General features: G+C 40.4%; 1 protein-coding gene across 1 annotated transcript; it reads right to left on the bottom strand.

Moving 5' to 3' along the window:
- Positions 1-831: 831 nt before the first annotated feature.
- LOC138954292 (uncharacterized) lies at positions 832-18,981 on the bottom strand. The gene is made up of 6 exons (XM_070326174.1): positions 18,526-18,981; positions 8,817-8,905; positions 4,831-4,962; positions 4,243-4,434; positions 2,683-2,760; positions 832-881 (listed from the first exon to the last, which is right to left on the bottom strand). Exons 1-6 carry the CDS (start codon positions 18,543-18,545, stop codon positions 832-834), a joined length of 561 nt encoding a protein of 186 aa, XP_070182275.1. The 5' UTR covers positions 18,546-18,981.
- Between the last annotated feature and the right edge of the window lie 707 nt (positions 18,982-19,688).

Genomic DNA, 19,688 nt, shown 5'->3' with positions numbered 1-19,688 from the left:
CAACGTTAAAAGCTGTATGAAGTTCAGTTTTCTGGGGCAAAATAGTGTATGAAACCGCTGTATGTTCTGTAAATTGATGAGATGTGTGCATTTGGTTGCGTGTGATCTGTTTATAAAATGAAATATTGTCGAAAACTAACCGTCGGATTGCAGTCTTTAGTCCAAGCAACTCAGTTCAGAAAATTTGGAAGGGGAACTACTCTTATCGCTAGACAGAGTACGAGAGTTACTTGCCTTGGAAGTGTGCTTGCACTCATAAGAGATCTAAAGCGAGTTTCTCTACACTGATCGTTAGTTTTGGATTTAGAAAACAACCAAACTCATGGATGTTATCTGGAGATTGATGTGTTCAAGCCTGTAGTTGCTAGTTTAAATGCAGTATGTTTGTATTGTTTGGTCTAGAGATGTATATTTCGTACATTAGAACGTTCGGAACCTTTTAATCGCTAAAGTAGCTCCCTCAAAATCTAGCTCATCAACCTGTGAGCTATCGAGGATTCAGGCCCGTTGTTGGATAAGTGATTTTGGTTGTTGGGTAAGTTACCCAAAAATAACTAGCCCTACACGTTTACAGAGAGAAAGAAGCAGAGGGGGGGGGGGAATAAACTCACTTACGCACACACATACACGCGTACACCCACACCCATGGAGACACACATACACACATACATACGGACAGGTAAACCGACAGACAAACAGACCGACAGACAAACACACGCACACGTAAACACACACGCACAGACACGCACACACACACACACACACACACACACACACACATACACACACACACACACACACACACACACAGAGATTTGTAATAACCAATGCTTACCATAACAAGAATAGCAGAACCAGCAGAATGATGACTATGTGGTATTCTGCAGACAAAATGTTCGGCATATAAACACAAGAAAGGCATATCCATCCCACACACGTTCAAAGCAAACGACTACCCCACCCACCCACACGCATACACAAACAATTCGCGTCAAGCGATACCAAGACATAGAGTCAACGTTTTGGTCTGAAACTAAAAGATCGACTATTATAAAACGTTGAGACTACTAAAACCAGACTAGCCAAAACCGGTAAACGGAGACGTATCGGGGCCATCTCGGCGCAGCATGCCAATATACAACATACTTTGCACAAACTGATTTGTTTCAATTCTGAGCACATTTTGTAGAGCAGAAACACCATATGTATGCATTATTGGATCCAGGAAATAACGAACAGTACAATGCAATTATTTTTAAAGGTGTTACTGACAATTCAATAATTTTGTAGTTCGATTTTGACTTATTCATTAATTTATAAACTTCTGTGCTGATACGCAATCTCTTAGTGTGCTGTAACGGGTTGTGGGAAATATCTTGTAATGTTTGTCACTGGGGGCCCACTGCAAACTGACAGTTACAGTAGTGTTTTGTAAACCAGAACTGATACCAGAACTTGTAGAGACTAGTATTGCCAAGATTACAGCACCTTTCGGGGATAGTTATAGCAAGGTGAACAGTCAGAAACAGTACAAGAGTGAATTGTAAAGTCAGAAGCCAGCTGCGATCCTTCGGAAAGTTTGCGACTGGTAATTAGCAATTGTTCATTTTAGTTTCGTGTGTTTTTCCCTCCGATATTGAATTACGAAAAGAAAATAACCACCCTGGCCTCAGTCTTCATTTTAAAGATCTGTATGTCCTCTCTTTTCTAACAGCCAAGCCAATATTCAGTCGCCCAAGCCAAAAGTACTATTAGTCTACACCATTCTGTCTCTATGATAACAGAGTAAAAGAACAAGTCCGTCTTCTCTCTCGTTCTGCTCTGGACAGTTCTGCTAAAAATCTCAAACGCTATGATGTACATAGAAATGGGTGGGGTCACAGATACAGTACAAACCAGTAGTTAGCTGACAAGACTAAACATAGCATCTCATTGGTCAAGCAAGTAAACAAATCACAATCTTACAAACACGAGGTTGAACACGGAATCTGAAAAAGGGAAAGCGACATTCTAACACCCTCTTAACGAGGCTTTGATCGGAGCGCATCAAACAACAACACAAGAACTTGCTCTGGGGAGGCTTCCCCTGGCTCGGTCATAAAATTGCGCAACTGACCACCTGCAGGCGAGGTACCCGTCTCTCTGTCGTAGGGGCGGCTTATGTTCATAGGATCAAAGACAAGCTTCTAGTGGATGGACACAGAGGAAGATGTCTGGATATGCGCATCTCAAAATTTAGCTGAGAACAGATAATGACATTACTCAACGCATAAAGCGACCGGCAAAACTTACACTAGACACAAATGACAGAAAAACATTAAGATTATTTAGTAGCCAATTTTGCACTTGGCTACATACAGTTTCATAAAGCAGAAGGTAAATCGTTTTCTGGGAACCGCTACACACACACACACACACACACACACACACACACACACACACACACACACACACACACACACACACGCACACACCACATCACAACACAACACAAAAACACAACACAACACAAAAACACAACACAACACAACACAACACAGCACAGCACAACACAACAGACACACGCACACACACACTAAAATACACACACATACACAAACAGACACTTGACACAATTATATCGAATGTAAAATAATATACTAGTATATGCTACCAACAGTTGCATGTATACGGTATACCAACCAACAGCGTTCTTTTCCGTATGCTCCTTGCATTTAGTCTCCGGCGTACTTTCAGTTACTTCCACCTTTTCCGAAGCACCTTTAGAATTAGAGAGTTTACATTAGGATACTGATGGTCTTAAGCCGGTCGCAGCTATATTACGACTTTAGGGGCATTTAATCAACAAAATCACAGTATTCAAAAGATGTAGTAAGTAGTGGAATTCTGTCATGGGACACACTTCGCTTTTTACAACGTGTCAGAAGTTTTTGATTATGAACCAGCTTTTTTCATGTAAGGGGTAGTAGAACATCTTGTGGGACTCATCTCAGGGCATGTTGCTCTATACTGAAAGTCGTACATAATTATGGGAAATTACATCACAAAATGTAGGATTTCGCTTGATTAAAATTAACTAACCTATTTGATTAGTACGTTATTTACCTGCAATTGCAGAAAGGAAATGAATTTGTATTTTACTTTAAAAAAGATTGCCACATTTTTCGTTATCAAACTAAAACATTCATCCCTTTGTCATTTCATTAAATCTTTCCTCTAAATGCACTTCATGTGACTATATGGCACACTTTTGGGATCAAAGATTTATTTTACAAGGGTAACGTGAAAGCTGCTCAAATAAGATTACCCTACAAGATTGACACGACCTAATTGTAAAGTACAAAATAAAATATCGACGAAAATTAAGAATAGACAAAACGGTGCAACTATTCCGTATAAAGGAAGAGTAAAATTCATTCAGAACCTTTACTTTAACCTATTTTGTACATTTCTTGGGAGGTCTATTTTGATTGCATCACGGGCGCAATGTCGACGTCTACCTCTTAATCGGAAGGTCGTAAGTTCGAATTCCGGCCGCGGCCGCCTGGTTTGAGATTTTTCCGATCTCCCAAGCCGGTCAACTTATGTGCAAACCCTATAGTGCCTTAACCCCCTTCGTGTGTACACGCAAGCACAAGACCATGTGCGTACGGAAAAGATCCTGTAATCCATGTCAGAATTCGGTGGGTTATAGAAACACGAAAATAACCAGCATGCTTCCCCCGAAATCGGCGTATGCTGCCTGGACGGCGGGGTAAAAACGGTCATACACGTAAAAACCCACTCATGCAAAAACATGAGTAAACGTGGGAGTTTTAGCACATGAACGAAGAAAAAGAAGAAGAAGAAGAAGACGATTGCATCACATCTGAACACATACCTGTAATGATAGACATTTTTCATGAAAAGATTCTAACAGTTTCAAAGCAATCCATTGAGTCAGCTGAAATACAGTAATTTTCATCACGGTGCCCAGCAAAATTGAAGCAAAAACCTCCAGTTTTCGACTACTCGCGCGCTTGAGACCTGCGTCAGTACAGATTGCGTAACAAAGGAAATACACAAGATAGCTCATCAGAAGAACCTGTTCTAGATATATTTTACTCTCTCATCAAACTAAAATATGTATTGTTTTATGCAAGCATACGTTTTATTCTTTTCATATACTAAACAAAATCGGTACAATGTAAAAATCGCTGACATAGTAGTTCTGGTTTTATAGGACAATATGAAAAATCGAACTTCTCTTTGGACAGCGACACCGTCTGACTTCTGTTGTGAAATCTGGTGGGTAGACGTCGCATCCGAATTCCGTGTCTTCCTCATTTGGAATTGTTGTGTTGAACTGGTAGGAAACGACCTCTGGGGCTTTGAACCCATCCTTCTGGTTGCATACAAATCTTCCACTGGACCAAAAGCACACAAGTACTTTTTCTATATGGACAAAAAAGGGATACAAACAGGTTAACAGGAAGTTTTCTACACTTATATTCGGTTGCCTAATAATTATGGGAACAAGGTATTGTACGGTGAACTATAACAATAAAGAACGCCATTTTAAGGGAAGTAGTGGTCTCGGACATGTGACGACATGCTTGAATATGATCATTGAAAATACATCTCTTTTTGAGCAGGAAAAAGTATATCTTCAAATGTATGTAAGTTTAAGACCAAAATACTGCTGAGTAACAGCATGGCCATACCATCACCTAATTCTTTGTGTACAACGACGGACGTAGATTTTTTGCTATGCAAATTAGCGTCTCTCTCAAACCCTCCCCTCCCCCCTCTCCTCTAATAAAAAAAAGATATTTACAGATCGTTACTTACCGTGCCCATTGGGCTTATAGCGATACACAGCAAAGCTCTGTTGTGTCTGGTTGAGGTCCCACGGGAAGTTGCACGTTATTTCGGCAGGATCTTTCAGTGAACCAGGTGCGATGTCACAATGTGTCACCGTGACTGTAATATACAAAATAACTGACAGATCTATTAGTGAACACAGCAAATTCGGTAAAGATGTAGGATCTGCTTTCGTTACTGTTTGGTAAGCCACCTGAATGCAGTGTTGTTCCATTTGTGTTTGCACCCTCCAATTCTCTACGCATTGTCTCAGCTAAGGTTGTAAGTTATCAAATCTGTGTCCGCTGTTCTACATATTGATGCACTGCTCCATCACATGCCCAAAATAATTATATTGAGGACTGTTTTGCCGATTGAGCCTCCAACAGTCAGGCCTACGTTTCTTTAGTATTTCTGTTTTCTTTTTATCCTGCTACATTCCAGTGTGCCAAATTCAAATGCAATCTATAGCAAACTGACAAGCTCGAAAACAGACACAATCACAGACTTTGCACTGTCACCTTTGAAGAATGCTGTATGTTAGGGGCTCCGGAAATATTGAACATTTATAGCTCTGAAATAAAGGCAGGCGATCATTTGCAAGTACCACTGAATACTATAAAGGCACACACACACACACACACACACACACACACACACACACACACACACACACACACACACACACACACACACAGAATGGATATTGCTTTATTTAATAAATCCCGTTATCAAATATCAAGCCAATCATGCAGCTCTCAAGACAGTAGCAGCTAGGGGCAACAATTTTGGCTAACTAATCAAATAATTTTTTTAATCACAAAAATAAACTTAAATCGAGATTTTTACAATCGATGGTGTCTGAAACATATGATCCACTTCTTTTAAAGTCGACTTCACCTTCATTCAAATGTCCCAGTTTTCTAAATTTTCAAACTGTGAGAGTGTGGGAGCACGTGTATTTCGCATTTGTGGTTCACCCAGTGTTTGCTCAACGAAGTAGGACGAAGCTGAAGGTGACTAATTTTTGGGCGGTTGGGAAATATAGATGAAAAACTTATTTTAACGGCAATGAATTCATTTTCAAATAGTACTGCGTGTACCACAGTGTCTGGCAAAATATATGGCTTGCTATTTTGGGTAATTGGTTAGGGTATGTTGAAATGCACATACATTAATATGCACTCATCCTTTCATATGCTTGAAAACCATAGCTTCCATGGCATGTGTACTTTCTTTCGTTGGGGATTGTATAATATAAGAGATGTAGAGGTTACATGCCGAGTCTCAGTGATTATCAAAAATAATGGTCGAAGTTAGCGGATCATGAAAAATGTGAGCTCCAGCGAGCTTTTTCATGACCGCGAACTGAGACCATTATTTTTAATAATCACTGAGACGAGGTGGGTAACCTCTTTATTCCTCCTTTCTTCAGTTATTCAAAGAAAAGAGGAGTTTTTGTGCGAATGTTTGATCGAATCTTATTCACTCAACCAGTCAACCTGCGCAGGTGATCGATTAATGCGCGGTTGTATAGTTCCGTGCAAATCATTCCATTGTGTAAACACTTCTTGTCAGTTTCCCTGTTTTGGAACAAAATCAAGTACAATGATATGTTGTTATTCTGCTGCAAGGGCGGATCAATTCACTTTGGACTAGGGGGGGGTTACAAAATGACTGCGAAGATACAAGTTGACGGCGCCGAAGGCGCCTAAGCCTCTAGGGGGGTCCGGGGGCATGCCCCCCCCGGAAATTTTTTTATCCAAAGAAGCAAAATAGAGCTATCTGGTGCATCCTGAGCCAATAAATTACCTCTTTTTTGGGGGGGTGGGGGGGGGTTACGTAACCCGTGTAACCCCCCCCCCCCCCCAGATCCGCCCTTGTGCTGTGGCGGTACAGGCAGATATTGTGTATTCTGTTCATGTTTTGGTATTGCTTATGATATGTTCTGTCGTGGAATGGGACTAGCAGACAAATGTTTGCACCCGTGTTCCAACGTTAAAAACTGTATGAAGTTAAGTTTTCTGGGGCAAAATAGTGTATGAAACCGCTTTATGTTCTTTAAATTGATTAGATGTGTGCATTTGGTTGCGTGTGATCTGTTTATAAAATCAATTGTCAGTAAGTACTGGTGTCACATGACTGATGTGAACCAGTTGATTGGCTAATGGCGATGCGCTTAAATCTGTTAGCGCACTCCAAGAGTGCGCTAACTTTTCCACAGAGCGTATTCTTACGCCCTTTGCCAAAGCGAGACTGTACTCTCATCCTCAGCATTAATTAATGACATGTAGCTTATATTCTGCACTTTACCAACACATAACCATAAATTTACTGCGGCTCAAAGCAGAAGTGTTTTTTTTCTGACAGATCGCAGGCGCCTGTGCCACAGTGAATCCCACTGATCTAAAAATAGAAGCGGCTGTGTCTCTTCCACAATGGTCTCTTCTCGTTTTGACTTGCAAAGATTCTTCTCGCATGCCGTGTTAGTGGCATGTAGCTTATTAACAACATTACCAAATGATGAGTTAGTATAAAATATCCAGCGGCAAACACAAAACACAAGTGTTATTCCGATAACGTACCAGCTAGACCAGCATTTGAAGTCGATTCTGTTATAGTAGACTACACTGAATTTATACGACTGCATCAGTTCAGTAAATGAATGGTTTCCGAATTATTATTTCAAGGCAACAACAATCGGAATCCAAAACGTGTAGGGTTAAGAACGTTCTTACCATGTATAAAACTTATTACTAGCCTGCCTCATGCGTGCAGACGAGCAATTTTTTTTTAAAATGAGACTACAGTGCAGTGGTTCGATTGCCCTAGCCGCCTAGCAGACGACATAAACCCCGCAGCAAATTAACATGTTGGGCGAATGTGAACAAACAATCGATGGGGATATAATACGTGTAGAGTTCAGAGCATTCTTACGGTTCATATAGAGTACCAGACTCCCCGATGAGTGAAGATAAAACACGAGAAACATTCCACATTTACTTTGAAAATGTGCTAACCGTGGCCTTGGAGCCAATTCAAGAGGCAACACTCTGCACAGTCAATCTGTCGAAGCTCGATGAAGGTTTCGAATCGCAAATACCTAAGAGCACAGTCCTTTCTCCGAGTTTAAATGAGGTCTGTATGAAAGATCATCACTTTTTAGCTTAACGCTACTCTGGAATTTACCAACAGAAATTAAAACAAGAGTTTGCGTGTGACGAAAGCACGACACACTTGAGACAGCCCACACAAAAGTAGATCTGACACAAACCTGACCACACAGTTACGACTATCCAAATGCGCGTAGCAAAATGTGCGTTTTGAATCTTCTTTTTTCTCTGGCGGTACTGACAATAAACAATCCCAGTGCACTAAGGGATTTATAGAGCAAATCTCGAAAATAATTATTGAACTCAGCGCTATGCGCTTCGTTCAATAATGAATTTTCTCGATTTGCTCTATAAATCCCTTAGTGCACTGGGATGTCTCAATAACTTAAAATATTGTTGAAAACGGATCGTCGGATTGCAGTTTTTGTCAAAGAAACTGAGTAAAACGAAATTTGAAAGGGGAACTACTCTTGTCGCTAGACAAAGTATGAGAGTTACTTGCCTTGGGAATTTGCTTGTGTTGAACGTTTGTGCACGGCAGATCTAGATTCAGAAAACAACCGAACTCATGGATGTTATACGAAGATTCATGTGTTCAAGCCTTTAGTTGTTAATTTAAATGCGGTATGATTGTATTGTTTGCTCCAGAGATGTATATTTCGTACATTGGAGCGTTCGGAACTTTTCAATCGCAAAAGTAGACCCCACAAAGTCTAGCTCCTAAACCTGTGTGCTATCGAGGATTCAGGCCTGTTGTTGGGTAAATGATTTTGGTTGCTGGGTAAGTTACCGAAAAATAACTAGCCCTACAAGTTTACAGAGAGAAAGAAGCAGAAGGGGGAATAAATAGCCAATACCTACCATGTGTAGTAGGCGTTATTCCATCAAAGCAAATGAGGCACAGAAAGCACGGTCGAATCACAGCTGCCAGCCTCCTGTTCCCAGTTCCACTGTTCAATTGCGAAAAAGAAAGGAAACTAGATTTTAAAATAAAAGAATAGTATTTCGGACTGAAGAACAATAAGCAACCGTATAAAACGAGGTGAACTATAAGACCAGGAATGGCCAAATCTCAAAAAGTTAACTCGCCTGCCGGGCGAGTAACTGCAAGAAAGTCGCTAGCCCGTCAGCAATTTCACTAGCCCTTTACATACCACACACTAAGATTATGACACAGTGATAGTCTGAATGACTAAGGTTTATTTGCACACGCAAAATAGCGGCGATACGGTCGATCAACAACTGGCATCTTGTCTGGCTTTTTATATTTAGTCAAGTTTTGACTAAATATTTTAACATCGAGGGGGAATCGAAACGAGGGTATGGTGTATGTGCGTGTGTCTGTGTGTGTGTCTGTGTGTGTGTCTGTGTGTGTGTGTAGAGCGATTCAGACTAAACTACTGGACCGATCTTTATGAAATTTGACATGAGAGTTCCTGGGTATGAAATCCCCGAACGTTTTTTTCATTTTTTTTATAAATGTCTTTGATGACGTCATATCCGGCTTTTCGTGAAAGTTGAGGCGGCACTGTCACGCCCTCATTTTTCAACCAAATTGGTTGAAATTTTGGTCAAGTAATCTTCGACGAAGCCCGGGGTTCGGTATTGCATTTCAGCTTGGTGGCTTAAAAATTAATTTATGACTTTGGTCATTAAAAATCGGAAAATTGTAAAAAAAAATAAAAATTTATAAAACGATCCAAATTTACGTTTATCTTATTCTCCATCATTTGCTGATTCCAAAAACATATAAATATGTTATATTCGGATTAAAAACAAGCTCTGAAAATTAAATATATAAAAATTATTATCAAAATTTTTTTTTCGAAATCAATTTAAAAACACTTTCATCTTATTCCTTGTCGGTTCCTGATTCCAAAAACATATAGATATGATATGTTTGGATTAAAAACACGCTCAGAAAGTTAAAACAAAGAGAGGTACAGAAAAGCGTGCTATCCTTCTTAGCGCAACTACTACCCCGCTCTTCTTGTCAATTTCACTGCCTTTGCCATGAGCGGTGGACTGACGATGCTACGAGTATACGGTCTTGCTGAAAAAGGGCAGCTACTTGACTAAATATTGTATTTTCGCCTTACGCGACTTGTTTGTGTTACTATTCTTCACGCATATTGCACTCAAACTGTGAACAATCCGTCACGCTCATAAAAAATACCTAACTCCGTGTTAGGCTTTTGTGAAGTGAGACTACAGGGGCAGCTACTGGAAGGGTACCTGTTAGTGGGTACAAACTCTAATACCATCGGAAACCATTGCCACGGTAACGTAAGCAAAACTGCCGATATCGTTTTTTGAGTTGGGCACTTTTTTTGGATACAGGAAGACTTTGAAAACTGCAAAAATATGCAAAAGCTTTTGGGGGGTTGTTTTGCAGTTGTGCTGATTCAAAATGTTGCTGTCAGCTCTTTATCTCACGTGTACCCCATGGTAACAGCTCAAGGTAGGCAGTTTGCAACTAATAACTAACATGAGATATGCAGAAACCAAATACGTTTTTAGCGTTTTTCTCAAAACAGTAAACAATGACATAGGCAATTATCTTATGAGCGTGACGAATCCTTGTTTTGCGCGAATTGATATTTTTCAAGTTGAGCGATTTTGTTCAAGTCAAAAATGCGTCCTTTCCGTCTTTCTGTGTTCATGGAAATCTCTTTCAAAATAGAACCCATCATCGTCTCCCCATCGAACTCCGACCACTTGCTAGCGTTCTTTGAATGGTCGGTTTTTTTCTGTTTCTCTGTTTTTCTCCTTTCTTTCGGCATCAGACTTATAAAGCGATTTTTTTATGTGGGATCACCTGATGATAGACATATGTGGCGTTGAAATCAGAAGCGTAAGTACAAACAGCCCAGCCACAGTGCGAACAATAACATGCCAGAAGAGCATCCGAGATAATAGTCTCATTCTCGTTTCACTACAACCTGACGGCGTTTTTGCAAACGACAGAAGACCTTATTGTATTTGTGACAATCGTGCTGCTGTCAATTGATCCACACAAAGCAAAATGGCTTACAATACAATACAATACAATAATCTTTATTCATCTCTAAAAGAGAAATTACAAGCTTGACTGTGTGTCTGTAAAATCAATCAATTAATCAATCAATTAATCAATCAATCAACCATGCATGTAGTAACATTCACATCGCATATTCACATCATATCGTTACACGCAAACAGTGTACCCACACACTTACTAAAATAAGCCTACAAATAGAAGCAATGCATTGCCTGTTTAAAAATTATATCACATTATCACCTTATCACACTTTAACCACATTATCTTCTCACATTTGTATCCTATAAGTCAATATAACTAACAACAGAGAAAAACAACTGATAAAAGGATGTGAAGATTATGCCGTTGTCAGAGCGACCGCACCAGCACCTAGCGCCCCACCTGAGAGTTGAAGATGTGAATTGCAGATGGAATGAATGAGTTTCTGTAGCGTGTGGTTCTTGTGTATGGCTGTCTAAATCTTAAGCTTCTGTCTATCCGTCTGCTGTCAAGTTCAGGTCTGAGTGGGTGCGTGTCATCGGTCAAAATCTTCTGTAGCCTGCCTGTCAGTCAGTCGTCGTTCCTGCGTTGATGCAAAAGTGTCCTGCTTCCTCCCAACTACCCCACCTGCTTTCTTAATGAACTTCTCTAATCTATCCCTGTCCTGCTTGCTGATGCTACCACTCCAACACACGGATCCAAAGTACAGCACACTATTGCAGGTTGAAGTATAAAACATCTGGAGAATCTCTTGTCTAACATTAAAAGATCTGAGTTTTCTCAAAAAGTACAGGCGGGAGAGTAGCTTCTTCACAATAGCATCAATATTGGGCTTCCATGTCAACTTATTATCTATGATTATTCCCAAATACTACGTTCAATAACCCCACCCAAACCTTTCAATGTGTACTCCATGCATAGATTTGGCCCCCAAAAGTTGGATCAAGGTAACCTGATTAAAACAAAGTTGCTCTCTGTCTCTGTCTCTCTCTGTGTGTGTGTGTGTGTGTGTGTGTGTGTGTGTGTGTGTGTGTGTGTGTGTGTGTGTGTGTGTGTGTCTCTCTCTCTCTCTCTCTCTCTCTCTCTCTATCTATCTCTTCTCCTGAGCATATGCGTATATAAGCACTGACGCAAATTTGCTAGGTCTGTAAACATGCTTGATATTTAAGCGATGATTCTAGTACCACAGCGATGCCCAGTCAAGCGTGACTGCAGCATGTTTTGAGAGGCAGGCAGCAATAATCGCTGTGGGTGCTAAAAGGGCAGATTATACCTGCGCAGAGTCAGCGGCACAGACGACGCACTGCACATTATTGATGCTGCGATAGGGATTATGACGAGAACTTGCCTGTTTTCTTTTCACGCAACGTGTAGCGGGCTGGGATAATCTGCAGTGCGTCGTCTGTGCCGCTCCGCTGACTCTGCGCAGGTATAATCTGCCCCTAAACAGCGCGAACGTAACATTTTTTTTTCTCATGACTAGAACATTTACACCAGTGGATACAAGCAAATGAAACTTCGACAGTATTTGTATCAATCATTTATCTGTAGACATGCAAAGTCATACATTTTTTGGACACAAATTAACAATCCTTTGACGAGTTTCAAAACTGTTTTACAAAACATTGCGTCACATCTGAACAAATACGTGTAACAATCCAACATTTTGATTGCACTACGTCGAGTTTGTTCCCCGTTTTTGACCGCCAAAGCAATCGACTCCTGCATTAGTAGGAATAGCAAAGCACACGAAACAAGCAAGCTAGCTAAACAAAACAACATGTTCTGGGTAGATAGTTGATTTGGCTTCCTTCTAGCGTTACGAAGTTGTGCCCATTGTGATTTTGTATCGATTTTTAATTGTGCCCTTCCGGTTTTTTTCCAGTTGATTTTGAGGGTACCCTTACTTGAGCGGCGGTCACGTGATGCCTGAAAAAGAAATCTTTAACTAAAAGATGATCCAGATAGTCAAGTGTACGGCCTTAACTAGCATATAAAATGTGAATGAAATATGACAGGAGAATTAAAACTTTTATTAGTGCGAAATTTGTTGCAATAATTTTTTGGCGAAGTTTTAAATGCTTAATCGATAAGACTTTGCGAAATCGACTTCGCCCAATCAAGGACAGGCTTCAGGTCTTACTTCGCCCAAGTGAAGGTTTCCGCTTTGATTTTAAAGCCCACGTAAAGAACTGATGCTTGGTTGGTTCGTACGAACAAATCAAGGTTTATACGAAGGGGTGTATCGTTTGAAAGAAAACACACGTTTGAAAATGTAAAAACTCTTTCTATTTAAGTCTTCCCATAGACGCGGGCAAGGTTAACGACGTTTTCTGCAATACACATCTTACTCCATCATCGTTATGGCGTTGTTTTCGCCTGAATATTTCGATTAGTGGGAATGTTGGTGTGTGTGTGTGTGTGTGTGTGTGTGTGTGTGTGTGTGTGTGTGTGTGTGTGTGTGTGTGTGTGTGTGTGTGTGTGTGTGTGTGTGTGTGTGTGTGTGTGCCTGCGCACGCTCGGTCGCTCGCGAGTGTGCGACCAACATCAATGATATAGTGACTCGGATAAACGCCCTAGAACACAATCCAATTCCTGGCAAGGAGACTGCGGTGGCCAAAAATGTCAAACAATAACCATACACACACACACGCACACAACAGCATATCATGTCGATCTGCTTTAAACCGAATAACCAGAGACTGCCTACGTGTGTGCTGTAATATTACACAATTCCTTGCAAAACACTTGATGACCTAATTCAGAGGCAAGCAGAGAAAGCACAGTCGCTGGGCCTTCGTCCTTTCAATGTTTTGTCCTGCTCTTGTTCAGCCAGTCCTCCGTTTCTTAGACGCTATAGATGTGGTGAGACACTGGTGATGTGTGTTTCTTCAAACCGGTGTCTTGTGCCTTTACTTGTCCCAAAGCGATAGTGCAACAAAGGTCTATCAGTGTTCGTTTGCTTCAGTGAATAATTTAGGTCAGTCCTTCATTCGGTTTGATATTCACGAGATAATCGTAGCGTTTCCTTTTTTTTATTTTTTATTTTTTTTAATTTTTTTAACATTTAGTCAAGTTATGACTAACATTTATGACTAAATGTTTTAACGTAGACGGGGAATCGAGACGAGAGTCGTGGTGTGTGTGTGTGTGTGTGTGTGTGTGTGTGTGTGTGTGTGTGTGTGTGTGTGTGTGTGTGTGTGTGTGTGTGTGTGTGTGTGTGTGTGTGTGTGAAGAGCGTTTCCGAGGAAACTACTAGACCGATTCTTATGAAACTTCACATGAGATATCCTAAGTATAATATCCTCAGACAATTTTTTCTTTTTTACGATAATTGTATTTGATGACGTCATATCCGGGTTTTTGTGAAAGTTGAGGCAGCACTGTCACGCCCTCATTTTTTTAACTGAATTGATTGAAATTTTACTTAAGCTATCTTCGACAAAGGCCGGACTTTGGTATTGCAATTCCGCTTGGAGGCTTAAAAATTAATCAATGAGTTTGGTCATTAAAAATCTGACAATTGTAATTAAACTTTTTTTTTAAAACGATCAAAAAATAATTTAATCTTATTCTTCATTATTTGCTTATTCCAAAAACATATAAATATTTTATATTTGGATTTAAAACAAGCTCTGAAAATTAAACATGAAAATTATGATTAAAATCAAATTAAAGAAATCGATTTAAAGACTATTTAATCTTATTTCTTGTTGGTTCCTGATTCCAAAAACATATAGATATGATAGGTTTGGATTAAAAACACGCTCAGAAAGTTAAACAGAACAGATATCCAGAAAAGAGTGCTATCCTGCTCAGCGCAACCACTTCCGCGCTAGTCTGGCTTGTCAATTTCACTACCTTTCCCACGAGCGGTGGACTGACGATGCTACGAGTGTACGATCTTGGTGAAGAAATGCAGTGCGTTCAGTTTCAGTTTCATTCTTTGAGTTCGACGTCGACAGCTGCTTGACTAAATGTTGTAGTTTTGCCTTTCGCGACTTGTTTTGTTTACTTTGCCGTCTGGTAGACACTCGGTTTGATACGGACACACAACAGACACACAACACACACACACACACAGTTTTAATTAACGATGCCTTCACAGTTGTTTGCTCAGTAGGTCTTCAATAGATACTACTTCTGTCAGCAAAATTATGACCATTTTGAAAGCAAGTCCAGAAGCTAAATGTAGCTCACTACATGAAGTAAGACATTTATTAAGCATTTATTGAAGAGTTTAGAAGCTTTCGGAAAATACTTGTTAAAGCTGTCGTTAGTTTTTGGACTTAAAAAAGCACGGACACAGCCAACAAAACAAATTTAGCATAGGGCACATATTTACAAACTTACAACTACATAAGATAAACAATATAAGTAAAGCTATCAAAAACAAGACTCCCCCCCCCCCCCCCCTGGAAAAAAACCCCAACCCAAAACAAATAACAAAGAAACAACAAACCAAAAACAAATGCAACCAAACAAATTAATCTGGCAAACATATTATCTCGCAAATCACAACTACATATCACGCAACCGCTTCATTTCTTGATGCACACTATTCAGTACTTCTTAAGGCTAAAACGACAATTTAAACAGGTGGATCTTGAGGTTTCTTTTAGTTCTGGAATCGCCTTTGAAATCCCTGGTGCCTGAGCGTTTTTGCCATATCATATGCATTGGTGTCAGGCCTAATTGCTTTTATTCGACAGTGTCTGAGCGTCGCTGAAAAGCAGAACGTAACTTTCCCCACTCCCTGAACCCTTTCGCATCAGCCATACCTGATTATTTTAAGTCATGGATGGTAGAAAATAAGTTAAAACTAAATGATGATAAGACAGAGGCACTTCTGTGCATGAAAAAGTCCACTAAGTTCCCAAATTCTCAACCTTCGTCTGTCCAAGTAGGCAATACCGACATCTCTTTCTCTTCTTCAGCTAGAAACCTTGGCTTCACCATCTCCTCAGACATGACACTCAACAAGCACATCTCCAACATCTGTAGGTCCGCATACTTTGAACTCCGCAAGATCGCAACCATCCGCCATAGTCTGTCCGTTCAAACTACAAACACTCTAGTCTGCTCTCTTGTTCTTTCTAAACTTGACTACTGTAACTCTCTTCTCTCTGGCTGTCCACTCTACCTCCTGCACAAACTACAGAAAGTTCAAAATTCTGCAGCACGCCTGATCCTCAAAGCACGAAAAAAAGATCATGTCACACCACTTCGCCGCACACTCCACTGGTTACCCATCCAAGCCCGCATTGAATACAAACTGTCCACTCTCTGCTTTCACTTCTTCTCTGCCTCGTCTCCTGCTTATTTCTCTGAACTTCTCACTGTATACACTCCTGCTAGACAACTCCGCTCCTCTTCTGATAGCCGCACCCTAGTCATCCCACACACAAAATCAAAAGCATATGGACAACGCACTTTTGCATTTTGCGCATCTACTCAATGGAACTCTCTCCCCTCTCACATTCGCCACTCTCAGTCAGTACAGTCATTCAAGCGAGCACTCAAAACTCACCTCTTCCAGAAACACAACTCCTAAAGTCGCAACATTTTGCCATCCTGTTCTGTAACGGTTCCATCTCTATTCAGCTTGTTATTTTTGTCTTTGTTTTAAATTATTATAAATATAATTTTCACTGCAGTAGTCCTTTAACTTTAACCCTTAGCTGTAAGCTAGATATGCACAAGTCATGTCGGTGCCACATAATGCTGACACACATGTTCCTGTGCATAGTTTATGGATAACGTGTAGTTGGGAAGTTAAGAGTAGAAATAATTAGTATTTAGTGTAGGAGGAGGGTTGGGGGTGGGTAGGGAGGGGGTGGGTATGGTTTACTTTGAGCAGGTCGGTTTCAGTTTTAATAAACAATTCTAAAGAATTGTGTATCTTATATTTGAGTCTTTCGTGTTTTAGACATTGATGCATTTAATAGTTTTAACGAGTTGCCTTTTGTTTTATCATTCTGGTGTTTATCTAGATGTGCTGTGTATCTTATAAGAAGTTCTTAAAAGTTCGAAGTTATTTTAGCATATAGGTTTTTTTATGGTCTTGACAGTTAAACATGTATTACGTTATCATTAAGATTCATGCTTTGTTAGCACTAAGCAGTTGTTTTAATCAGTCTGGTTTTCTCTTGTTTTCATCTTATGAACATTCTAAATGTTAGACTAACTTATTGTCTTGTACAGAATAACAACTGTGTGAATGGTGCTATACTGAATGAAAGAGTGTGACATGAAGTTCTTGTACATCATTGTAAAGAGTGTGAATGACGTTTTAGTTTAGATGTCAAGCGCTTAGAGCAAGCCTTTTTAACGAAAGTTTTTGATTTAGCGCTATATAAATGTTCTTATTATTATTATTATTATTAAAACTATTATTATTATGCATTTCTTTTCCCCATTCCTGTGAATGCTGACAGGTGAGCAATCAAACTAAGTAGCGACTATCATCTTACACAACATACGCGCACCTGTCTACAGCAGTTAGGTTGCGAAGTTATGATGCAGTCAAAATGACCCTTTAATCTGCTGATTTATACTATTATCAGAGATATACATTTGAAACTCCGCAATTGCTGACCACACATCTGCAATTATTCTATTCTAGCATGTTCCATGCTCTCTCTCTCTCTCTCTCTCTCTCTCTTTCTCTCTCTCTCTCTCTCTCCGAGTCTCTCTCTCTCTCTCTCTTTTCTCTCTCTCTTCTCTCGCACTCTTTCACACACTCGCGCTCGAGAGAAAGAGAACTTTGCAGGGACGCAACTCATGTTACCGATTCACTTGCCAATGGTCGTTTTGTCGGAGTTCTCTCTCTCTCTCTCTCTCTCTCTCTCTCTCTCTCTCTCTCTCTCTCTCTCTCTCTCTCTCTCTCTCTCTCTATAGCCTCGACTACCTTGCTATCGATCTGTGTTCGATTTTGAAGTTTTCAAGGACTTTACCTCGCCCCCTCCCCAACTCTCGTCTTTCCATTCTTATACTCTATTGTGCCTAATATCAGCACTGAGAAACCTTCGAGATTTGATAAGAATAACTTCGTTCGCTGAGCGACTATCACCTTAAAGGCGTGGTGAGTCATGCGCAGAACGCGCTTACGTTTTTACCTCGACTGTGCGCATGCGCAATAGGGTTGATAAAGGCGGTTGGAACAAGGATTTCATACCAAGACGTGAGCTCCAACTTTAAGTCAGATAAAAGCTAACCAGACGACCGAGTGTCTCATCTCAGTCAAAATGCATGGCTTTTGTGACTGACTGATGCCTATGCTGTTACATTAGTCAGTTATTGTGAGACTCAAGCTTGAGCTGTATGTATCGTATGTCGTCATTTGTGGTTCGTACTCACGATTCGATTTGAACGGATGTACATGGATAGTTGCATACGAATGCCAAGGTCGTTTCTGGGAAATATTTTGCCCAGAACAGAACAGGCTCCATTGGTATTAAGACGCAGTAAACGTGAGGAAAACCAACTTACCTTGTGATTCTGAATTATGGAACGTTCATGAGCTAACACAACAAGGGTTGTCCCCCTTACCTGTCAGAAGAATTCGGCATTGTGAACCAAGTTATATCCCTTTATATACGGCAGAATACTAGAGGAACGATTTTTCCGTGACAGTATGGCTGTTCTCAGAAAACAAACTTGGTGATCGACAGCCAGCCAACCAACCAACCATTTGACAGCAAGAAGATAGTAGACACTAGTGTGGGGTTGATGCAGCTTATTGTTTTAACACGGTTGCTCACTCAGAATGGTAGAATCACACCAGCGAGTTGATAGGGAGATACGCTAGGTGCAGGCCTTCAAAACATCGTTTTAAATTATAAGAATACACAATTTTGCAAACAGGTATTATCTAATACATTGATTTATAAACTAACTAATTTATAATTGATCAAAAGAGATTTGCACTTCACTTTTACATCAAAAAAGGACAAATATGCCGCGCATAATTATGGCAAGGTGCAGTGTTCACGCCGGAAGAAGGTGTACGCCCAATTTAGTTCCTATCGCCCACGCCGCTGACAATCTGAGGCAAGAAAAGGCGGATCGAAGGTAAATGCTCGCACAAAATGTGCTAAAACTCGTAAACGGTTCTGTGTATATTGTCAACTTTAAAGTGTCAACTGCAGAAACCCTTTTTCTATCACATACGTGGACTCGTTCAATAGTATCCGCTCTGTATGTGAAGTTTGCGCTTACTTTTTTGTTTACAATCGCAAATCAAAACACTCCCTAACATGGGGATATTTTTACTTATCTAAGCATTCGAATGCATTGTTGGGCCGTCCCGTGGCCCGTCCATACACTCCCGTCCGACCCTGTCCACATTTGACTTATGCTCAAAACGGCCCACGTGGGAGCGCCGTAAGCGTGCTATGATCGCGAAGCGTTATTTGCAGAAGAATAGCGCGTGTTCTAATTTCTATGACACAGACATAGAACGACGGAAATTTGACCAATCAGAGCAAACCAGAGCGATGACGTCAGCTGCTCGCGGCGCAGCAGTCGAATGCAACTGAACTTTCTTGTCAGGAGACCCGCTCCACTGTGATACCGCGTTGTGAAAAAAATCGTCGATGTGTGGCCACTCGGCAATACCGCACACGCTGTTTCTGACTTGACTCCGTTGCACTTAAATTTAAAAATCATTTAAAATACACCAACATAATTTTATATTCGTGTAATTGTTGCTG

This window comes from Littorina saxatilis, unplaced genomic scaffold (genome assembly GCF_037325665.1).
Source record: "Littorina saxatilis isolate snail1 unplaced genomic scaffold, US_GU_Lsax_2.0 scaffold_247, whole genome shotgun sequence".
NCBI lineage: Eukaryota > Metazoa > Mollusca > Gastropoda > Littorinimorpha > Littorinidae > Littorina > Littorina saxatilis.
This window is presented reverse-complemented; position numbering and strand designations above follow the sequence as displayed.